Source organism: Hyperoodon ampullatus, assembly GCF_949752795.1.
Source record: "Hyperoodon ampullatus genome assembly, chromosome: 17".
Taxonomy (NCBI): Eukaryota; Metazoa; Chordata; class Mammalia; order Artiodactyla; family Ziphiidae; genus Hyperoodon; species Hyperoodon ampullatus.
The window spans coordinates 12,924,491-12,943,036 of NC_136930.1; the positions used below are offsets into that span (position 1 = coordinate 12,924,491).

At 36.6% G+C, this 18,546-nt stretch overlaps 1 protein-coding gene across 1 annotated transcript in view; it reads left to right on the plus strand.

The window, feature by feature from the left end:
* The window catches only part of PREX2 (phosphatidylinositol-3,4,5-trisphosphate dependent Rac exchange factor 2), a gene marked incomplete at both ends in the record, with an annotated part of 282,561 nt that overhangs the window by 89,957 nt on the left and 174,058 nt on the right, over positions 1–18,546 (plus strand). The window contains 2 exons of the mRNA XM_079722715.1: positions 1,675–1,836; positions 15,139–15,272. Of these exons, the coding sequence (XP_079578841.1) occupies positions 1,675–1,836; positions 15,139–15,272 (296 nt within the window). The remainder of the gene's footprint in view (positions 1–1,674; positions 1,837–15,138; positions 15,273–18,546) is intronic.

Consider the following 18,546-nt stretch of genomic DNA (forward strand, 5'->3'; position numbering starts at 1 on the left):
TTTAAGAGTCAGAAGGATAGTGATATTAAGAGAAATATATCAAGTTAAGTGGTTGTTCTAAATCAACTCCTTTCTGGTTAAGGATGACCTCAGGTGACCTCACAGATAGGAACATGGACATATCCTTGCTTAGGAAGAAAGAGGTCGATTCAGAGCATCTTCAAGAAGTGGAGGAATGACATCTTTTCCCTTTTTTGGAAGATTATCTTCACAAAGAAACAGGAGAAAACTACTTGTGTAGTAGATATATTGGTGTTGATGGTTTTCTTTGTTGTACCATTGGCTGAAAAATTGAGCTGGTATTCTGGGATGATCTGCAATGGTTTTATTTATTCAGAGAAAAGCATTAGGGGATTAGGCCGTGTGTTAAAGAAAAGATACGTTGGTCTTATTTGTGGAACTTGGAATTATTGGGTTGGCCAATCAGCACAAGGTTCATAGCAAGTAACTGACAGATTATTACTAGTCATTTCTCCTGCTGTCTCACATTATCTAAATTCATGTCGCAACTCCAGAGATACCCACCGGGCACATTGACTGCAGGCTGCCTTCGCCACTTCACATAATTACAAATAATTCTACACTTGAGAGTCTCTGCAGAAGCCTACATATCTCCTTTATGGATCTGTGATCCAGCATAACTATTTAAGCCTGACCTTGGGAGTGATGTAATGTGCATTCTTTTGGTGTTAGTTCTATAGAGTGTGAATACTTTGAATGCAGGGTCAAAGTTTATGGCAGAATTTTCAACAATAGCAGACATCAAGAGAGTATAACAACTGCATATTTTCCCACTGTATGTTAAGAATTAAGAAAATTCTTTTAAAGACTTGCCTCAGGATTTCTGTAATTGTTTTAATTACATGATGATGGCAACTGTAGTAAAGAAACAAATGACTAATTAAAAAGTAACGTGGTCACAACTGTCTAGACAGTGGGTGAAGATGTTTAATTTTGTGCTTCTAAACAAGACCTTTTATAAGATTAAAGATTACTCTAGTTCTGATATCCTGAATGGAAAAAAAATAAAAAGAAAATAAAAGCAAAAAGAAAGCTGTTGAAGGGTGTATGGAAGTTCATTCATTGCAGAGAATGAACCTGAGTTGTTGGCAAACACAGCATAAATTCCTTCTTTAATGATGGAGTATTGTGGAATTTATAAATTGTTTATTTTACTAGAGTATAAGACTATTTTAAAATTTTGCTTTATTTATGACATTTTTATAGTTTCTCAAAAAATATTAGAAAATAAGGAACTTAAACTGTTTTTGAAATTATAGGACATATTCATTTAAATATTTACTATTCATTTAAAGACTCTAGGAAAATGAAGTCAACATATAAAGATGTCCTCCTTTTGGAGCAAAACTCAAACTTATAAAAAATTACACGCAGTAGGTGAGATATTTGACAATTCCAAAGGAGACGACTAATTTAGTTTTTTGAAAAAACATCATTTTGAGGGAAAAATTAAAGTGACTGCAAAGTGTGCAGGGGGTGATGCTTATTCACTGATTCAGCCTTTTGTTTTTGATCTTAATTTGGTGGAGTTTGTGATGTCACTTCTGAAATTGGCTCTCACGGACTTTGCAGTTTTCATTTCCTGGTCAGTCTGAACCTGCTGTCCCAGAAAGCTGAAGATCAAAGGGCGGTTTGTTTTTTGTGTATAAACAGGAGTTGCTGAAGCGGACTCCAAGGAAACACAGTGACTATGCAGCAGTGATGGAAGCCCTCCAAGCCATGAAAGCCGTCTGTTCCAACATCAACGAGGCCAAGAGACAGATGGAGAAGTTGGAAGTTTTAGAGGAGTGGCAGTCTCACATTGAAGGCTGGGAGGTACAGTCACTGTACTCAACAATTGAGCTTAAAATAGTTTTGTTATGTCTTATGCTGTGCGTAGAGTTACTGGCATTGGATGGAACCGTAAATGGTCGTTTTCCTAGGTTATGCTAGAGGGCTCTAACTTTTTCCGAAAAGTACTGTCATTATTCTTTTTAAATATCTTTAAAGGGGCAGTTAATTGACTTAACTTCAACCTGAAGGCTTTACGATAGAGCCAATCAAAGCTGTGTGTGTTATAAGCTTAGATAGTTCAGTATTTGTGCATCATGACAAACCTTTCTCCTGTCTTAACTTTGGTCAGTAATACATAATCGTAGCCTGAGCCCTGGAGAGAGTAAAGGGGAGTAAGGCCCCAAACCTGTGCTGTGATATTATTATTTTCAGGCTCTAAGTTAGGTATTTGATGATCAATTTCATTTTAAGTCCACTTCACCTCTCTAAATTTGAATTTCTTCATTTCTAACATGAAGGAACCGGCCATGACATGATTTTTAAGGTCCATTCAAGATGAAAAATTTTATGGTTTCATGATTCGCTAAAGAAAGATTTTTTAAAATGACAAAAAAGCAAATCAAGAGTGATATTCAGAATCTGTAATATGTTTTCAGCTATGGTAATTTTGTATCCCAGTTATTTCATGGAGTTGGAGCCCTATATTACTTTAGCACTATGTAAAGAATAAACTAAAATTCTTTCTTTAAATTGACTTAATTTAGATGATCAAGAGCTTTCAACTAGGATAATTTCTTATGGTTATAAAGTAAGCAATTAAGATAATATTTTTAAAGTGTAAAGAAGATTTAAAATGTCCAACCAAATATTGTATCACACAAATCAAGGGGATTGCTTTTATCTTTAGGGCTATATAATTGACTGATTCATTTCTTATCTTCAATATGTTGGTTTCCATTTAGATATAACCTTACATCCATTCAGATTTGCAAAGAAACCTCAAACATTGACCCCAGGGAATGCTCCTATTTACCCATTCTTCGCCATGAATCTTTTAAAATGCTAACTGACTTAGTTTCCTCCTCATCTGTATTCTTTCATTTCAAGTGTTCAGGGTGACCCGTTATTTCAGCATGAATGCTACTTATTTCAATCAATTAAAATGGTTGTGTGTTTTACAGTTGATTCATGATGATAATTCCTTTCCTGGGGGCAGTTGTCCTGCTGGGCTGAGAAAAATAGATGAAAGTGTGCTTTTGCCATTCTGTTGTCACTCAAACATCAGAAGAAAACCGAAGTTGTTTTAAATTGCAAGACTTGTCACTGACTTCTGCCAGGCCTTTGACCAAAATAAAACTTTTATAAGACTCTTTTAGGTTCTCTAGGGAAATGGAATCTGTCATAATTTTGCTTCCTCCTCATGTATCAGTATATCCTAAAAATTGAGTCTCCTTTAGAAATGGGAGAATCCTTAAAAAGTGTTGCTATTTCTTTCACTGTTCATGGCCATTTACTCAAAGGAAGAGTGCTATGTGGTCCATACTATGTCATTTGTAGCCTATAGCGGTGGGTGCTTCAACCTCACCAGTCTTGGTGGGTTTACAGCACTTGGAGTGGGAGAGAAAAATGGAGCCTGGGGACAAAGGAGACTGGTGAGAGGAAATCTGATGTGACCACAGTTCCAGTGGGCACAGGGGAGATAAAGTGAGGGTCGGGTTCCAAAAAGAGAGGCAACACAGATTCTACTTGAGTAGGATTTGAAAATGAGTGCGTAAGACACAGCCATACAGTGACTTGGGAGTTTTGATACTTTGAGGGAATGCAGCTTGGAGCAGGGTCCAACCAGTTGATTGGAAACTTGTGATAAGAACCTGATCTCACATCTCAGTCCACCACCTTGGAGAGATGGGGGAAAGCTGTTATAGTACTCAGGCCTGGTCCCTTCTGGGAAGTTTAGGAGGAACTGCTATCTGGTGAGACTCCAAAGGTGCACAGATCAAAGGAAGGGATGCGGCCATATAGGATGAATCCAGGCCCTGGAAGGGAGTGGGAATGGTTAGGGCTTTCTGTGAATTGCTAACAGGGATTATTGCTCAGCTTACAGGCAGCTTTATGTATGTTCAGAGTGACTCTCAGCTTTATGTGTGCATTATGTCCTTGATAGGCCTGTTTGGAACTGATCTCTCAAATCTGGAAAAAAATCACAATAAAAGAGTGGGAATTATTAATATATGAAGGTGTTGGAAGACATAAGATCAGAATAATTTTTGTATTTTAGGAAGTAAAAAGAAACAATTGAAATTTGACACCTCTTGATTACCTTTTTACATGGAGAAATACAGTGCTACAAGACCATTTTAAAATCACCTCTTGTTGGGTTTGGAATTTCTTTGCTGCTTACATTTGATTAAGTTTGTGTCTGACAGTGTATTGACCTCAAAGTAATGTTCTCTTGTTATTTTATGAGTGTGAGCCTTCCATAGGTTGTGATGAGACCTGATTCTTTTTGTCCTCTCTACAAGGTGATTTGGTAGATACAAATTTGTCTACTACCTTGAGGTTGAATTGATTTATAGATGGCTCTTGTTATTTAAGGATAAGTGGTTTAGGAAGACAACCATTGAAAGTGAATCCACTTAGAAAGGAGACCAAAATTTTATAAAAAGTGGGAGAGGAGGAAAGTTTGATTGGGACTTTATCTTGGTAAAATGAAAAGTTATATTATTAGTTTGTTTTAGCCAATCTAATATGTAACAGAATTTAGGTTTTTATTTCAGTTAATAATTTGAATCTCAAAAAGAGTGAATCAAATGCTTAGTCTTTTTTGGGGCGGGTGGGGACATACATTTTATGACATTTTATGATGAAACAATATGATATTCTTCATTTCATGTTTGACTTTCCTAGTATTTGAAAAAGATTTTTTTGAAAGAATATTCAAATGCTTCATTAATTTTCTCAAGAGACTCCTTTGGTATTGAAACTGTTCTCTTATGAAACACCTATCTCATTGTCATTCCGGTCATTTTTCTTTTCTTCCATCATGAATGGGTCTAGCTCTGATAGACCTTCATCTGCCAATGCCTTGTATATGTGTGAGTGGGGAAATTCCAAAGCCTGTCATCTTTTATCTTTTCCAAGATTATGGTTTCTCTCTGCAGTCAGTCTGTGTTTTTCTGATACTGACATTCAGCATTTAGTTGACCAGATGAGTTAGATAGACGCTGGTGTGAAGCAAGGAGAGCTGATAGTGGGGTCAGATAATTAGTGAGCAGTTTCATTTGACAGTGATTTTTGCCACCTCATAGCTGTAAGACATCAGTCATGAACCCTTATGCAACTTACATTAAGAGAACTTGTTGACATAAAAAAGATGTACCCTTTCAAACAGTCTAGATACGGTTTAGCAATATTATTTTTATTGGGTTTATTGAGAGGAGGAGATTTGTTCTGTTATTACAGTTCTTCCTAAATCATGATTGCAATGTTTGAAGAAACATTGGAAATTAGAAAAAAGCCATAAAATAAACATGCATGCTTCTGTTGTCTTTTTTGGCTATTATCATCTTCTGAAAGCTTGCTTTGTCATCTAATGTGTCCCCTTATGAAATTAATCATGCTTCCTTCCACCTTACATTCTGTGATGATGCTTTGAAATTCATTTTTCATGTATGCTGACCATATAGTTGGCAGCCCATTATATACCTCAATTTATAGATTCAAAAATCATTCAACTTCTTAAATTAGACTGTGAATTGTTATTATTTTCTTGCTGGATCTTGTAACACGAGACACACACAAAAAGAAGTGGACCTTGGTGAGGTGTGTTGTCCACATGGACGCCTCTGGGTCCCAGTGTGTATGTCTGAAGTCACTGTTGGATCCATCCATTCGATTGCTCTCTTAACCATATTGGGAAGTGATATTTAAGTGGTGTCCTTCATAAATTTGACAAGGAAAATTACTGGAAAATGATTGAAACCTGAAACCACAGCATGGAATGAACTGTATGAATAAATGTTTAATAATAAACATACATAATCATAAACACACACAGCCATCATCCCTGATATTCATCACTGTTAATTCATGCCAACTCTCATTTTATTAATGTTAAATTATAGCTGTGATCACACAGCATTTAATTCTGTGTTTACATATCTGTTTCTCCACTAGTATATGTGTTTCTTGGGAGCAGGGGTCATGTCTCATGTTATGGGTCCCCAGCATCTAGGACAGTGTCTGATACATAGCTGGTGGACTGGTAATTGAATGCAGATAATAATTACCTCGTAGTTATGTATTAATTGTCATTGTCTTCTCACTATGTTTTTGGCGCCTTTGGTTCCTGGCAATGATTCTGATGTGGTTCTGTTCAGAGTCCAGTATTTGTTTCATTATCTTGCTACTTTGAAGTTCTCTAATCCTCTTTAGCACCCTGTTCTTGTTTATGGTTCACATATGTACCATGCAAGATTTTTCACTTTTTTGTATTAAAGTTGAACACCCTGCAAGTGTTTGAAATTCAGCCTTTGTAATGTCTTTGTAAATTTCTGTAGTACAGGTCCTGTTTCCTCTGTCTAATGGTAGGTTTCCCTTACTACATTTCACCCTTCGCACTGCTGGGCAGTGGTGACAGAGGCGGAATAAATAGGTTTGCACAGCTTGGGGTAGAAAGAGAGAAACTTTTGGAATGAGAGGATCCTGGTCGGTACATCTCGCACCACTGGTCACAGTTATTTATTTATGATTACTTCTTACCTTGACCTACCAGTTAACCTTCCTTTCCTGGTCTAATAAAAGCAGTCAGGATTAGAACCATGCAGGTAATTTCCTAGTTGGAGTTTTGCTGTATTTAATTCTACATATGTAATTCATCACAAGCAAACAGTCTCTGATTTTTACATGGTAAATATAGCTTTCTAAAGGGAAATTCAAATTAAAAATGATAAATCATATTGATGATAAAAGTATATTATTTTGGCTCTTTCAAAAATCTATTATGCACATTTTATATATAAATTTTTATTGAGGTGTAGTTGACATACAATTTTATGTTACTTCCTGGCATAGGACATAGTGATTTGACATTTGTATACATTGTGAAATGATCACTACAATAAGTTTAGTTACAATCTGTCACCATACAAAGTTAATACAATATTATTGACTGTATTCCCGTGCGGTACAGTACATCCCCATAACTTATTTATTTTATAACTGCACGTTTGTACTTCTTGATCTGCTTCACCCATTTCATCCCGCTCCATGACCACCCTCCCCTCTGGCAACCACCGTCTGTTCTCTGTATTTGTGAGTCTGGGTTTTGTTTTATTTTGTATGTTTGTTTGTTTTATTCTTTAGATTCCACATATAAGTGAAATCTTTGGCACTTGTCTTTCTCCCTATGACTTACTTCACTTAGTATAATACCCCCCAACATCCATTCATGTTGTCACAAATGGCAAGATTTCATTCTTTTTTATGGCTGAGTAGTATTCTATTATATATACATATACCATCTCTTCTTTATCCTTTCATCCACTGATGGAAACTTAGGTTGTTTCCATATCTTGGCTATTGGATATAATGCTGCAGTGAACATAGGGGTTCCTAAATCTTTTCTGAATAAGTGGTTTTGTTTTCTTGGGTTAGGTACCTAGTAGTGGAATTGCTGGATCATACAGTGGATCTGTTTGTAATTTTTTGAAGGACCTCCATACTGTTTTTTTTTATAGTGGCTACACCAATTTACATTTCCACCAACAGTGTACAAGGGTTCCTTTTTCTCTACATCCTTGCCAACACTTGTTATTTCTTGTCTTTTTGTTAATTGTCCTAGTCCTGACAGGTGTAAGGTGATATCTAAATAGAGAGCCCAGAAATAAACCCACAGATAGATGGTCAATTAATTTATGACAAAGGAGGCAGGAATATACAATGGGGGAAAGGACAATCTCTTCAACAAATGGTGTTGGGAAAACTGGACCATTATCTTATGTGACATACAAAAATTTACTCAAAATGCATTAAAAACTTGAATGTAAGACCTGGAAACATAAAGCTCCTGGAAGAAAACTTAGGCAGTAAGCTCCTTGACATCATTCTTAGTCATGCTTTTTTGGATCTGACTCCAAAAGCAAGGGAAACAAAAGCAATAAAAACCAACGGGAGTTATCAAACTAAAAAGCTTCTCCACAGTAAAGGAAACCATCTACAAAATGCAAAGGCAACCTACTGAATGGGAGAAGATATTTGCAAGTCATATACCCCATAAAGGGTTAATATCCAAAATATATAAAGAACTCATACAATTCAATAACAATAACAACAAAAAAAATCTGATTAAAAATGGACAGAGGATCTGAATAGACATTTTTCCAAAGAAGAAATATAGATGGCCAACAGACACCTAACAAGATGCTCACTAATCATCAGGGAAATGCAAATCAAAACCACAATGATATCACCTTATTTTAGTTATTTTTTAAGGAATTGCTAAAAGACAGCAGGCTCTAAATCATATGGGTAAAAACATTATTTAAAAATACCTTCATTAAATATGTACAGATACACATTACATTGTATGTAATGGCTTTAGGGTAGTTCAAAGTTAATGATTTACACAAAGCCCTCTTATTTTTTAAAAACAGTTCTTTCACACCTTCCCTCTCAAATGTTGGTTTGATGATATATCACTACACTGTTAAAATAGCTTATTTTCTTGGGCACTTTTTTCTTCATGATCACAATTTTTTTACAATACCATAATCTGCTGCCTCTGACATCTACAAAGTGACCCATGAAACAGTCTACAAAGCTAATTTAATAAAATAAACACGCTTTTTAAAATTTTAGAACTAGGAGTGGCCGACTTGATGGAGATTTATATTAGGAGAAAATGTCTAACAGATTGCCTGGCACATTGTAGAAATATTAAAAACCTGACTTTAATATTCCTCTAGATCACAGTGTTTATTATATATAGTTGCTCAATGACTAAATTTGTATTGGCCAAAGAATAGATATCTAGATTTAAAAATTAGCATCAATTTTCAAAATGAAGATAAAATACTACCCAGGTAAAATAACATTATACAGATTTTAATGAATATTCGGTGATGATGAAATGTACCATAGGTGTAACTGTGATCTGTAACATATGATAAACATCTCTTCTGTCCTGGGCTCTGGGAAGCAGCTGGGACTACCTGGCAGGGCCCTGTGCTCACCTTCATCTCCATGTTAGCAGGGTAGCTATACTGTGCACTTGAGCGCCTGAGCTCAGGCTTCCAAAGCAGTGTTGCTTCAAGTGTTGACAGAATACGACAATGTATCAGAATCTACTGGAATGGTCTGGGACCTACCCCAGATGTACTCAGTTTCCATCTGTGAGGATAGTGCCAGGGAACCTAAAAGTTTTTAACAGTCCCATCAGGTGTGTCTTCCAAACTCTGAGATTTGAGCACCATTGTCTTAGAGGCTTTGCTCTCTTCCAGTAATCTGTCCAGCTTGTTTTATTGCTTCCACATTTTTTGTTTTCTAGCGAATTTGTCTGACATGCTCATTTTGATAGACTCTAGTGCTCTTGACTGTTTCCTAGCAATCTGATATTTGTAATTATTCAATTTCAGTCATTCAATTTCAATTTTGTAACTTCGCTTCTTTATCCCTAACCCCAGAAACGCTCTTGCCATTTCTAGATAATGAAAAAAAATTGCACATAATTTTCAAAATATCATAAACCTCATGCATTTCACAGACAAAGCTGTGAGTTTTTGTTTTTTCCACTACAGAGAAAGGTAGATTATATCATGTAAGTGGGGGAGAAATATGACACAACATTAGTCAAAAACAGACATTTATTAAGTGTCTGCTTGCAGATAGTATGAATTTGAAGTGAGAGGCATATCGTGATTACACGAGAGACTGTATCTACACTTGGCCAAGTTTTCTTCAATATTTATAATAATGTATGTACCTGTGTTTCAAAAATTTTTAATGATTTGTAGTCACCATTGTCGTGGAAATAATACACAGATTAAATCATGGTAAAATCAAAGACACGGTGGACATTCTTTTAGAATGAGGTTTTTAGACAAATCTATATGTTTTGACACAGATTTTTTTTTTTTTTTTTTTGCGGTACGCAGGCCTCTCACTGTTGTGGGCTCTCCCGTCGCGGAGCACAGGCTCCGGACGCACAGGCTCAGTGGCCATGGCTCACGGGCCCAGCTGCTCCGCGGCATGTGGGATCCCCCCGGACCAGGGCACGAACCTGTGTCCCCTGCATCGGCAGGCGGACTTTCAACCACTGCGCCACCAGGGAAACCCCTTGACACAGATTTTTTTAAGTACATAAGCATTTCCCTAGGAATTATTTAAACTATTCATGAAGATATTTCATGTGATGATAGTAGATTACTATGGTAGAAGATAGTAAAGGTGATACTGTATTAATTGTTGAAGTCTGCTGTTAAATATTAAAGACACATCACCTCAGTAATAGAAACGTCTCAGTAGGATTTAGTAAAGTGTGTGTTATGTGTGTATTGTAAGATATACTTTGTATATTTGTGGCAATATGGACTTGATGTCCTTACCCCATAAAATTGCATTAATTGATAATTAAGCAGATGCTTTGAGTTGCTTATGAAAAGAAGTGTTGACCTGAAAGAGGTCAATTAATCTTAGTCTGAGTTTTGATCAGGAGCTAGGAGCTGATGGGAACTTATGGTGATGCCTTCAATATAATGTATCTGTATATTAGTGAGAGTTTTGAGAGCTTGCTGTGATATCAATCTGGATTAAATGAATCAAAAGTCAAGCTATTCAAATATAGGTTAGAGGAAAGAGACCTGGGAGCACTTTGACTCTAGGGGCACTTTGAATCAATTGTGGGATGGGGTTGCCATAAATATGCTAATATAACCTTATACTAAACTAATATATATGTATTGTAGGGAACTGGAGAAATAATAGCATCACTGCTATGTTCTTCATTTGCCAGCTCACATCCAAATGATTGTATTCACTTCTGGAGGTGTTCATGTTAAGGGAAACCCTGACAAACTGGAGAGGGTCCAGAGGAGATCTAGCAGGATCTTCCTGGTTTCTGAAATCAAGCCATATGGTCAAAAGGCAATGGTGGGGCTTCCCTGGTGGCACAGTGGTTGAGAGTCCGCCTGCCGATGCAGGGGACACGGGTTCGTGCCCCGGTCCGGGAAGATCCCACATGCCGTGGAGCGACTGGGCCCGTGAGCCATGGCCGCTGAGCCTGCGCGTCCGGAGCCTGTGCTCCGCAACGGGAGAGGCCACAGCGGTGAGAGGCTCGCGTACCGCAAAAAAAAAAAAAAAAAAAAAAAGGCAACGGTGTTACAGAGCCTGGAAGGCAGAAGGAAGCATGTTACCTATGTTCAGATATTGGTCGGCCTTTCACGAAGAGGATGTCCACCCGCTCCTAGGAGGAAAAATAGTCAGCGAGTGAAAATCATGGTAGATTTTGGCTCTACAGTAAGAAAAACCTTTCTAATAATTAGACTAAATAAAGAAATGGACTATCTTATGAAGGAAGGAGCTTAATTTTACTGGAAGTATCCAAACACAAGCTGGAAGGCCTTTTTTTGTCAAGGCAGGAGTCAGTGTTCTCTGAGGCCACAAGATATGTCCACCCTCAATAACCTGAGAAATAACATTGTCTTTAATGAATTAAACCATAAAATCAACATAGAGTGAAACACAGCAGAGATCAGAAATAAAGGAAGGAACCTTGCAGAATCAGATCACCTTCAATGCTAGTAATCATAATTGTAATAGCCTTTATTGAGTCCTTTCTATGCGTTAGGCATGTGCCGGGAGTTTTGCATATATTGCTTTATTAATTTTCACTCTGACTGTATACATTAAGCCTGATTATCCCTTTTCTACAGTGGTTTGAAGGCATATGAACATAGCTACAGAATCAAAGGAGCCAATCAGACGTTTGACTTGTTGGCATTGAAAGTAGAGAAAAGAGAGAAAGGTCTAGGAGGGAGAGGCACACAGAGAGACAGATAGACTTTGGACAGTCTTGTCCAGGTGGTAGATAGAGTCTCCTAGCCCACTGCTTACAGAAGCTCCCCTTAAATCCACCTCGCCATGATTCTTTCTGTTGATGTTTGGCTTTCCAAATGGGTTAAGTTTACAAAGGGAGATTGTTTTAGCCATACTCATGGGACCATTCAGCGTGTATGTCAGTTATCATCAAGAATAATATATCCGCTTTCTGTTTTACACATTGGTCCCCATGAGTTCTTCTTGGACAATATCTCCCCTGAGGCTGTATATGAAGATGGAATAAATGACCTCTAGCCATTAGAGTTCACTCAAATTCACATTAAATTCTCCTTATATTTATTAACAAAAATAATAACCACAAACAAGTCAGAAAATGTATTGTTAGTAATTCTTTCATTTAGGAATACATCTATAAATAAATACCTACATATTTAATTTGGGAAACTTACTTGGAAGACTGATTAGTACGAAAATTAGCCTAATATTGGCAGTAACCCTTTATAATGTAATGAATTATTTTCCTGCCTTGGCACTTATGGGCTGCTGTATGGAATAGTCTAAGGTGAAGTGTTTTGTGCCTTTTGTAAAATTGCTACAAATAAAGCCACTTTTCATAAGGTTGTGTAGGTCCCTTGTGCAAGAATCAATACGGTTTCCTTTTTTTTTTTTACATTTTTTACATTTTTAATACTATTGTATCTTAATTTTTTTCTAAGGGAGGATAGCATTCACTATAAATTAGAAATCATTGCCACTGAAACTTGGATTTATATTGATATTTGATGACATTTTTTGCTTAATTATCACATGACACGGTATATGAAATAGTGTAAATGTTTCATAGGTCTCCATTTCTATATCTGTATCTACCCTTTTGACAAAAGGAAAGGAGAGAGGGAAGTATTTAAAATTTAAAATGTGTTTGTAATATAGATACTCAGATTAAGACAGTAACACTGTCTTAATTAACTTCCCTTTCGGGAAGTTTCTTATTATAGTTATATGAGTTATCTTTTTAAAAAAAATTTTATTTTTTAATTAAAAAAAGAATTTTATTGACGTATAGCTGCTTTACAATGCTGTGCCAGTCTCTGCTGTACAGCAGCGTGACTCTGTTACACACATGTAGACAGTCTTTTTTTATATTCTTTGCCATTATGGTTTATCACAGGATGTTGAATATAGGTCCCTGTGCTGTAGGACCTTGTTGTTTATCCATTCTAAATGTAATAGTTTGCATCTTCCAACCCCAAACATGAGTTATCCTTTTAACTTAAATTTTTATAATTGATCAGAAAAACGATACCTATTGTTATGGTGAAAATATGAAATTAACACGAACGTCCTGAGTTTAAAATATCAAAAATTAAAATTAGGGCCTCCCTGGTGGCGCAGTGGTTGAGAGTCCGCCTGCCGATGCAGGGGATACGGGTTCGTGCCCCGGTCTGGGAGGATCCCATATGCCGCGGAGCGGCTGGGCCCGTGAGCCATGGCTGCTGAGCCTGCGCATCCGGAGCCTGTGCTCCGCAACGGGAGAGGCCACAACAGTGAGAGGCCCGCGTACCACAAAAAAAAAAAAAAAAAAAAAAAAAAATTAAAATTAATGCATTAAGTTTAAAAAGAATCAGAAATTTGTTCCCGGATTTAGAGAGACCAGGCATGTTTATATTTAAAACAGAAGTATTTTTGAAGAGCACACTTAACAGATCTCTACTGAAAACTTCCTTGGTTTTGGTCCAACTCAGTGACTCAGGGCATTAGTTATGCTAGTCTAGGTTGTAGAAAAGAATAGACTACAACATTTATAATGGCTGAAAATAGGTGTTTTTGATCAGCTCACACAACAACCCAATGTATGTGTTCTGCTCAGTGGGCAGCTTTCCTTTTTTTAAAATAAATTTATTTATTTATTTTATTTATTTATTTTTGGCTGTATTGGGTCTTCATTGCTGCACACAGGCTTTCTCTAGTTGCAGTGAGCGGGGGCTACTCTTCGTTGTGGTGCGTGGGCTTCTCACTGCGGTGGCTTCTCTTGTTGCGGAGCACGGGCTCTAGGCACGTGGGCTTCAGTAGTTGTGGCTCACAGGCTCTAGAGCGCAGGCTCAGTAGTTGTGGTGCACGGGCTTAGTTGTTCCGTGGCATGTGGGATCTTCCTGGACCAGGGCTTGAACCCATGTCCCCTGCATTGGCAGGCGGATTCTTAACCACTGCGCCACCAGGGAAGTCCCAGTTTTCCTTTTTTGATACTTCAGGGACCCAGGCTCCTTCTGTCTTGTGGTTCCTTTCAACTTCCAATGGTAAGCACTTGTATTAAGCATCAGTTTTGTCCCTAATCATATGACCTTGTGGGCACTCAATAAAGGTTTATTTAATGAATGAGTTTGCCAATGCAACTATTAATAATTGTGGCAAGAGGTCCCATGGAATGTTGTTCTCTTTACATAGATTTTTTTTCTTTGTATTTCTTCTTTTTTCTTCCTCTCCATCCTAGAAGTGGATACAGATGGCCCTCCCTATTGCAGGTTCCGCATCTGAAGATTTAGCCAACTTCAGATTGAAAATACTCGGGAAAAATAATTCCAGAAAGTTTCAAAAACAAAACTTGCACCAGCAACTATTGGATAGCATTTACATTGTATTTGTAACTATTTACGTAGCATTAACATTGTGTTAGGTCTTAGAAGTCATCTTGAGATTATTTACAGTATACAGGAAGAGGGTCATAGGTTATATACAAATACTACACCATTTTACTTAAGCGACTGGAGCACCCTCAGATTTTGGTATCTTCATGGGTCTTGGAAGTGATCCCCCATGGATACAAAGGGATGACTGTATATAAATTGAGACCTGCTAAACATTTAGACAATTTCATGTACTTTGCTATCTGTTCACAGAGCTCTTTTTCCAGACCAGGGAAAGAAAGGAAGAGGATGAAAGGAATATTAGGGCCATTAATGTTATGAGTTAGTTTGAAATCATCTCCTTTTTAGAGAACAAAGGTGGAATGTGTCATATATGCTGTGTACGCATACATATATAAAACAGCTAAAAGGAGACATAGAATCTCTTAAGAGTAGCTGTATTTAGTGATACTGACCAGGAGGAGACTGGGAGGGAAGGATACCTGCGTTCAGTGTATAAATATTTATACTGTTTGAACTTTTATCCTGTCCATATATTGCATCTTAAAATAAAGACAAACCACTTTTAAGGAGAAAAAAGAATTACACACAAAAGTTTCTGTTAAGTAATCAGACATTACTTTCTCTGTTTTTCCTGACTTAGGGGTCCAACATAACCGACACCTGTACTGAAATGCTCATGTGTGGCGTCTTATTAAAAATTTCTTCTGGAAATATTCAAGAACGGGTGTTTTTTCTTTTTGATAACCTTTTGGTGTATTGCAAACGAAAACACAGGTAAGAATATAGACAGGTAATAGTTCAGAAACTGTTTATCCATCGCACAGGTTCAACCTTCCCTCTGTTCCCAGGAACTCATGACCTCATCAGTAAACTTCCACATACTCTTAGCTTCTCCCTGCACCTTGAAGAAAGGGAACGGGTTAGGATTAGAGCCAAGAGATAATTAAATTGCTGTCTCTCTATCTTAATGAGCTTTTAAAAAAATTCCTTTTTACCATCCGTGAAAATGAACCTGTTTATTTCTTGTAATATGCTCTCCTAAATTCTTTGTGTTTGGTAACAAGATTGGGATTAGTAGAAATGGGCTTTAGGAAGATCTAGAAGAGGCTGTTAATTCTACCTGTATGAAACTCTTTAAAAAATTATAAGGTGATTCAAGTTGTTTAGGTGCAATTATTTTTTTCCCCAACTTTACTGAGGTATAATTGACAAATAAAATTGTAAGATAAAGTGTACAGTGTGATGATTTATGTATACATGGTGAAAGGATTTCCCCCATTGAATTAATTAACACATCCATCTAGGTGTGATTATTAAAGACATCTGTTTGAGAATGAGATCTTTCCTTCATTAGAGTTATCTCATCCTTATATATATGCCTGCCCCCAAGGCCAAAGCTTTTGCAAAATTAACAGTGTACAAATGATGTGAACCTTCATGGTCTCATAGCTGTAATTGTTAAATAAAGTAAGCAATAGGAAAAGTTTTACAAAATTAAAATCATGCAGTTTAGCAAATAGCCTTAAAGTATGTATAGTGAACGTGGACCAAATACATAGTGATTAAAAATGGAAATCACTAAATAAACCTATATGTCCATTCCCTTCCTGAATTGGAATGGTGTGAATATACCATCTGTTTCATTCATTTTAGAATACATCATCTCCATTACCATATACTTTCTAAGCTCTAAAGATCTTTCAGAGAATATGAGTAAACTGAACCTTTTCTGAAACTTTCATAATTTTGTAGTTATAGGAGCCAGGGACCGGTGATTTTACTTTAATTCTACAGCTACATTCTTTAAAGAGGAGAGTGCTGGATTAGGCACCCCAACTCTGGATATTTCTGATGATATTCATTTTAGGAGAAACTAGTTTAAAAACAATTTATTGTGCGATATTAGATACATATAACATGATATTTCATCCTTTGGCTTGTTTATGATATTTGTAAGATAGTATCACAGTGTATTGTCTTCTGCAGTTTACATTTTGTATACAATATGGTTTGTAAACTAGTTTGTAAACTATATATCCCTGTGTGTAGCAATAATTTATTCATTTTAACTGCTGCGTAAGAGTTCATTGGTTGAGGGACTTCCCTGGCAGTCCATTGGTTAAGACTCCACCTTCCAGTGCAGCGGGCACATGGTCAATCCTTGGTTGGGGAGCTACAATCCCACATGCCGCGCAGTGCGGCCAAGAAAAAAAAAAAAAGATTTCATTGGTTGAATATATCACAATTTAATTATTCATTCTCCTATCAATGGACTTTAGGGTTGTTTCCAGTTTTTCTGCTATTGCGACATTACTGTAGACATATCCTGGTGACCATTAAAATTCATCAGGAGGGAAGTCACGGAATCAAGTTATGCAAGTACTCAACACTACAATATAGAGCAAAATTATTTTGAAACCAAAGGTTTTTCAATTTTGATACTTCAATAGGGTCATTTTCTGAAGGGACCAAAGATCTCTTTATTTAAGCTAATTGTTACAGTATTGGTCAGACACTTAACTGGGATTTCATTTTGATTATTAATATCTACAGGTCAAGAAAAATATAAAAAACCTGGACAGAGATCACAGCAAGATCACAAAGAAAATTAATGCTTTGGAAAATAGGACCCAAAGATAGATTCTGTAGTGTGTGTGTGTGTGGGGAGGTATACATATATATATATATATATATATATATGTATTATAATATATAAAAAAATATATAAACATGCCATAATTATTTGCCTGTGACTAAAACTGCTATTGAGGATATTAAGCTTTGAAAAATATGATTGATTTTAAATATGATGTACCAACCTATAAGAAATTCTTTTTTGCAAGACACCATGACACTGTTTCCTCCCTGAGGGACAATGCAGTTGCCTGCATGTTATTCTGCTCTGCAGTCTTCTCTCTTCTGCCTCCAACGATGCCAACTTTCATAGCTACCTGGCCTGAACCCTTAATTTAAAGCAGTTATTTAGGCTTTCTACAAAGGACATTTAGAGGTTGCTTTCGAAATGAACATGGGTGTGCAGGATGGTGAGGGCCTGGGGCTGGCAGACCGTCAGTCAAATTAATTAATCAATTTAGTTTTGTTTAGTGGTGATGAAGGACTATGAAGTTTTGATGAGGGTTTAGGACATGTAAGCTGGAAGATGCTCTCTTTTCTAAAGGAGCTCAGGGAGCATGATAGCACCTTGAGAATCCCCTCCCTTCACCTCCCTCTTCCACTCCAGGGCAGGTGTCAAATGCAAAGTAGAGGAGGGAAGGGAGCACTGCATTAGTGTACTTGACATCTTAACTTTTGCTCGGTGTGTCTGTGTGACACAGTACCTTAATAATTATTTCAGTATGTTCAATTGTTAACAGACTTTTTGTCAATGAGACAAATTGAATAGTTCAGGTCAACTGAAGTCTCTTGAATGACTAGGTATTACTTAATCTTCCTGAATTATTTCTTAGAATCTTTCCTCTTTAATTTAATATATTTAAGAAACCCAGTTTTGAAAACACTATCCCTGAGTGTTCAATGATTCAAGTATAAATATACATAGCTGCCTAATTCATTATTACAAATGTTCCTCTGTAAACCTGGCTCTTTTTTTTTCTTTTACTTTGTGTTGCATAGGTTTTAAGACTAAAGGCTGGTACCATACACAAAATTTTGAAATGTTTTGGACTATTTTAAAAATAAATAAGATCTTTATGAAGGATTATAAATGTATTGAGAGACTTATCCCTCAAGTATACAGTTATCATATCATAAAAACAATATAGGGAAATATTTTACGGCTAGATAATGCTTAATAACCTCCAGCACAGTTAAATTTCTTTGAAGAAGGATCATAAATAAGTATTAACTGAATTTCACCAGGGATTGAAAAAATGGGAATTACCAGCTGGTTACTGAAAAATGAGAAATGAAGGTGAAATAAATCAAATGAAATTGTAAATAACCAACTTTTAGTGTCTGTCAGAGTTTGATTAGGCATCTTTGATGTCATATATTGAGCAAAAGTACATATTTACCCTCCTACCTGTAT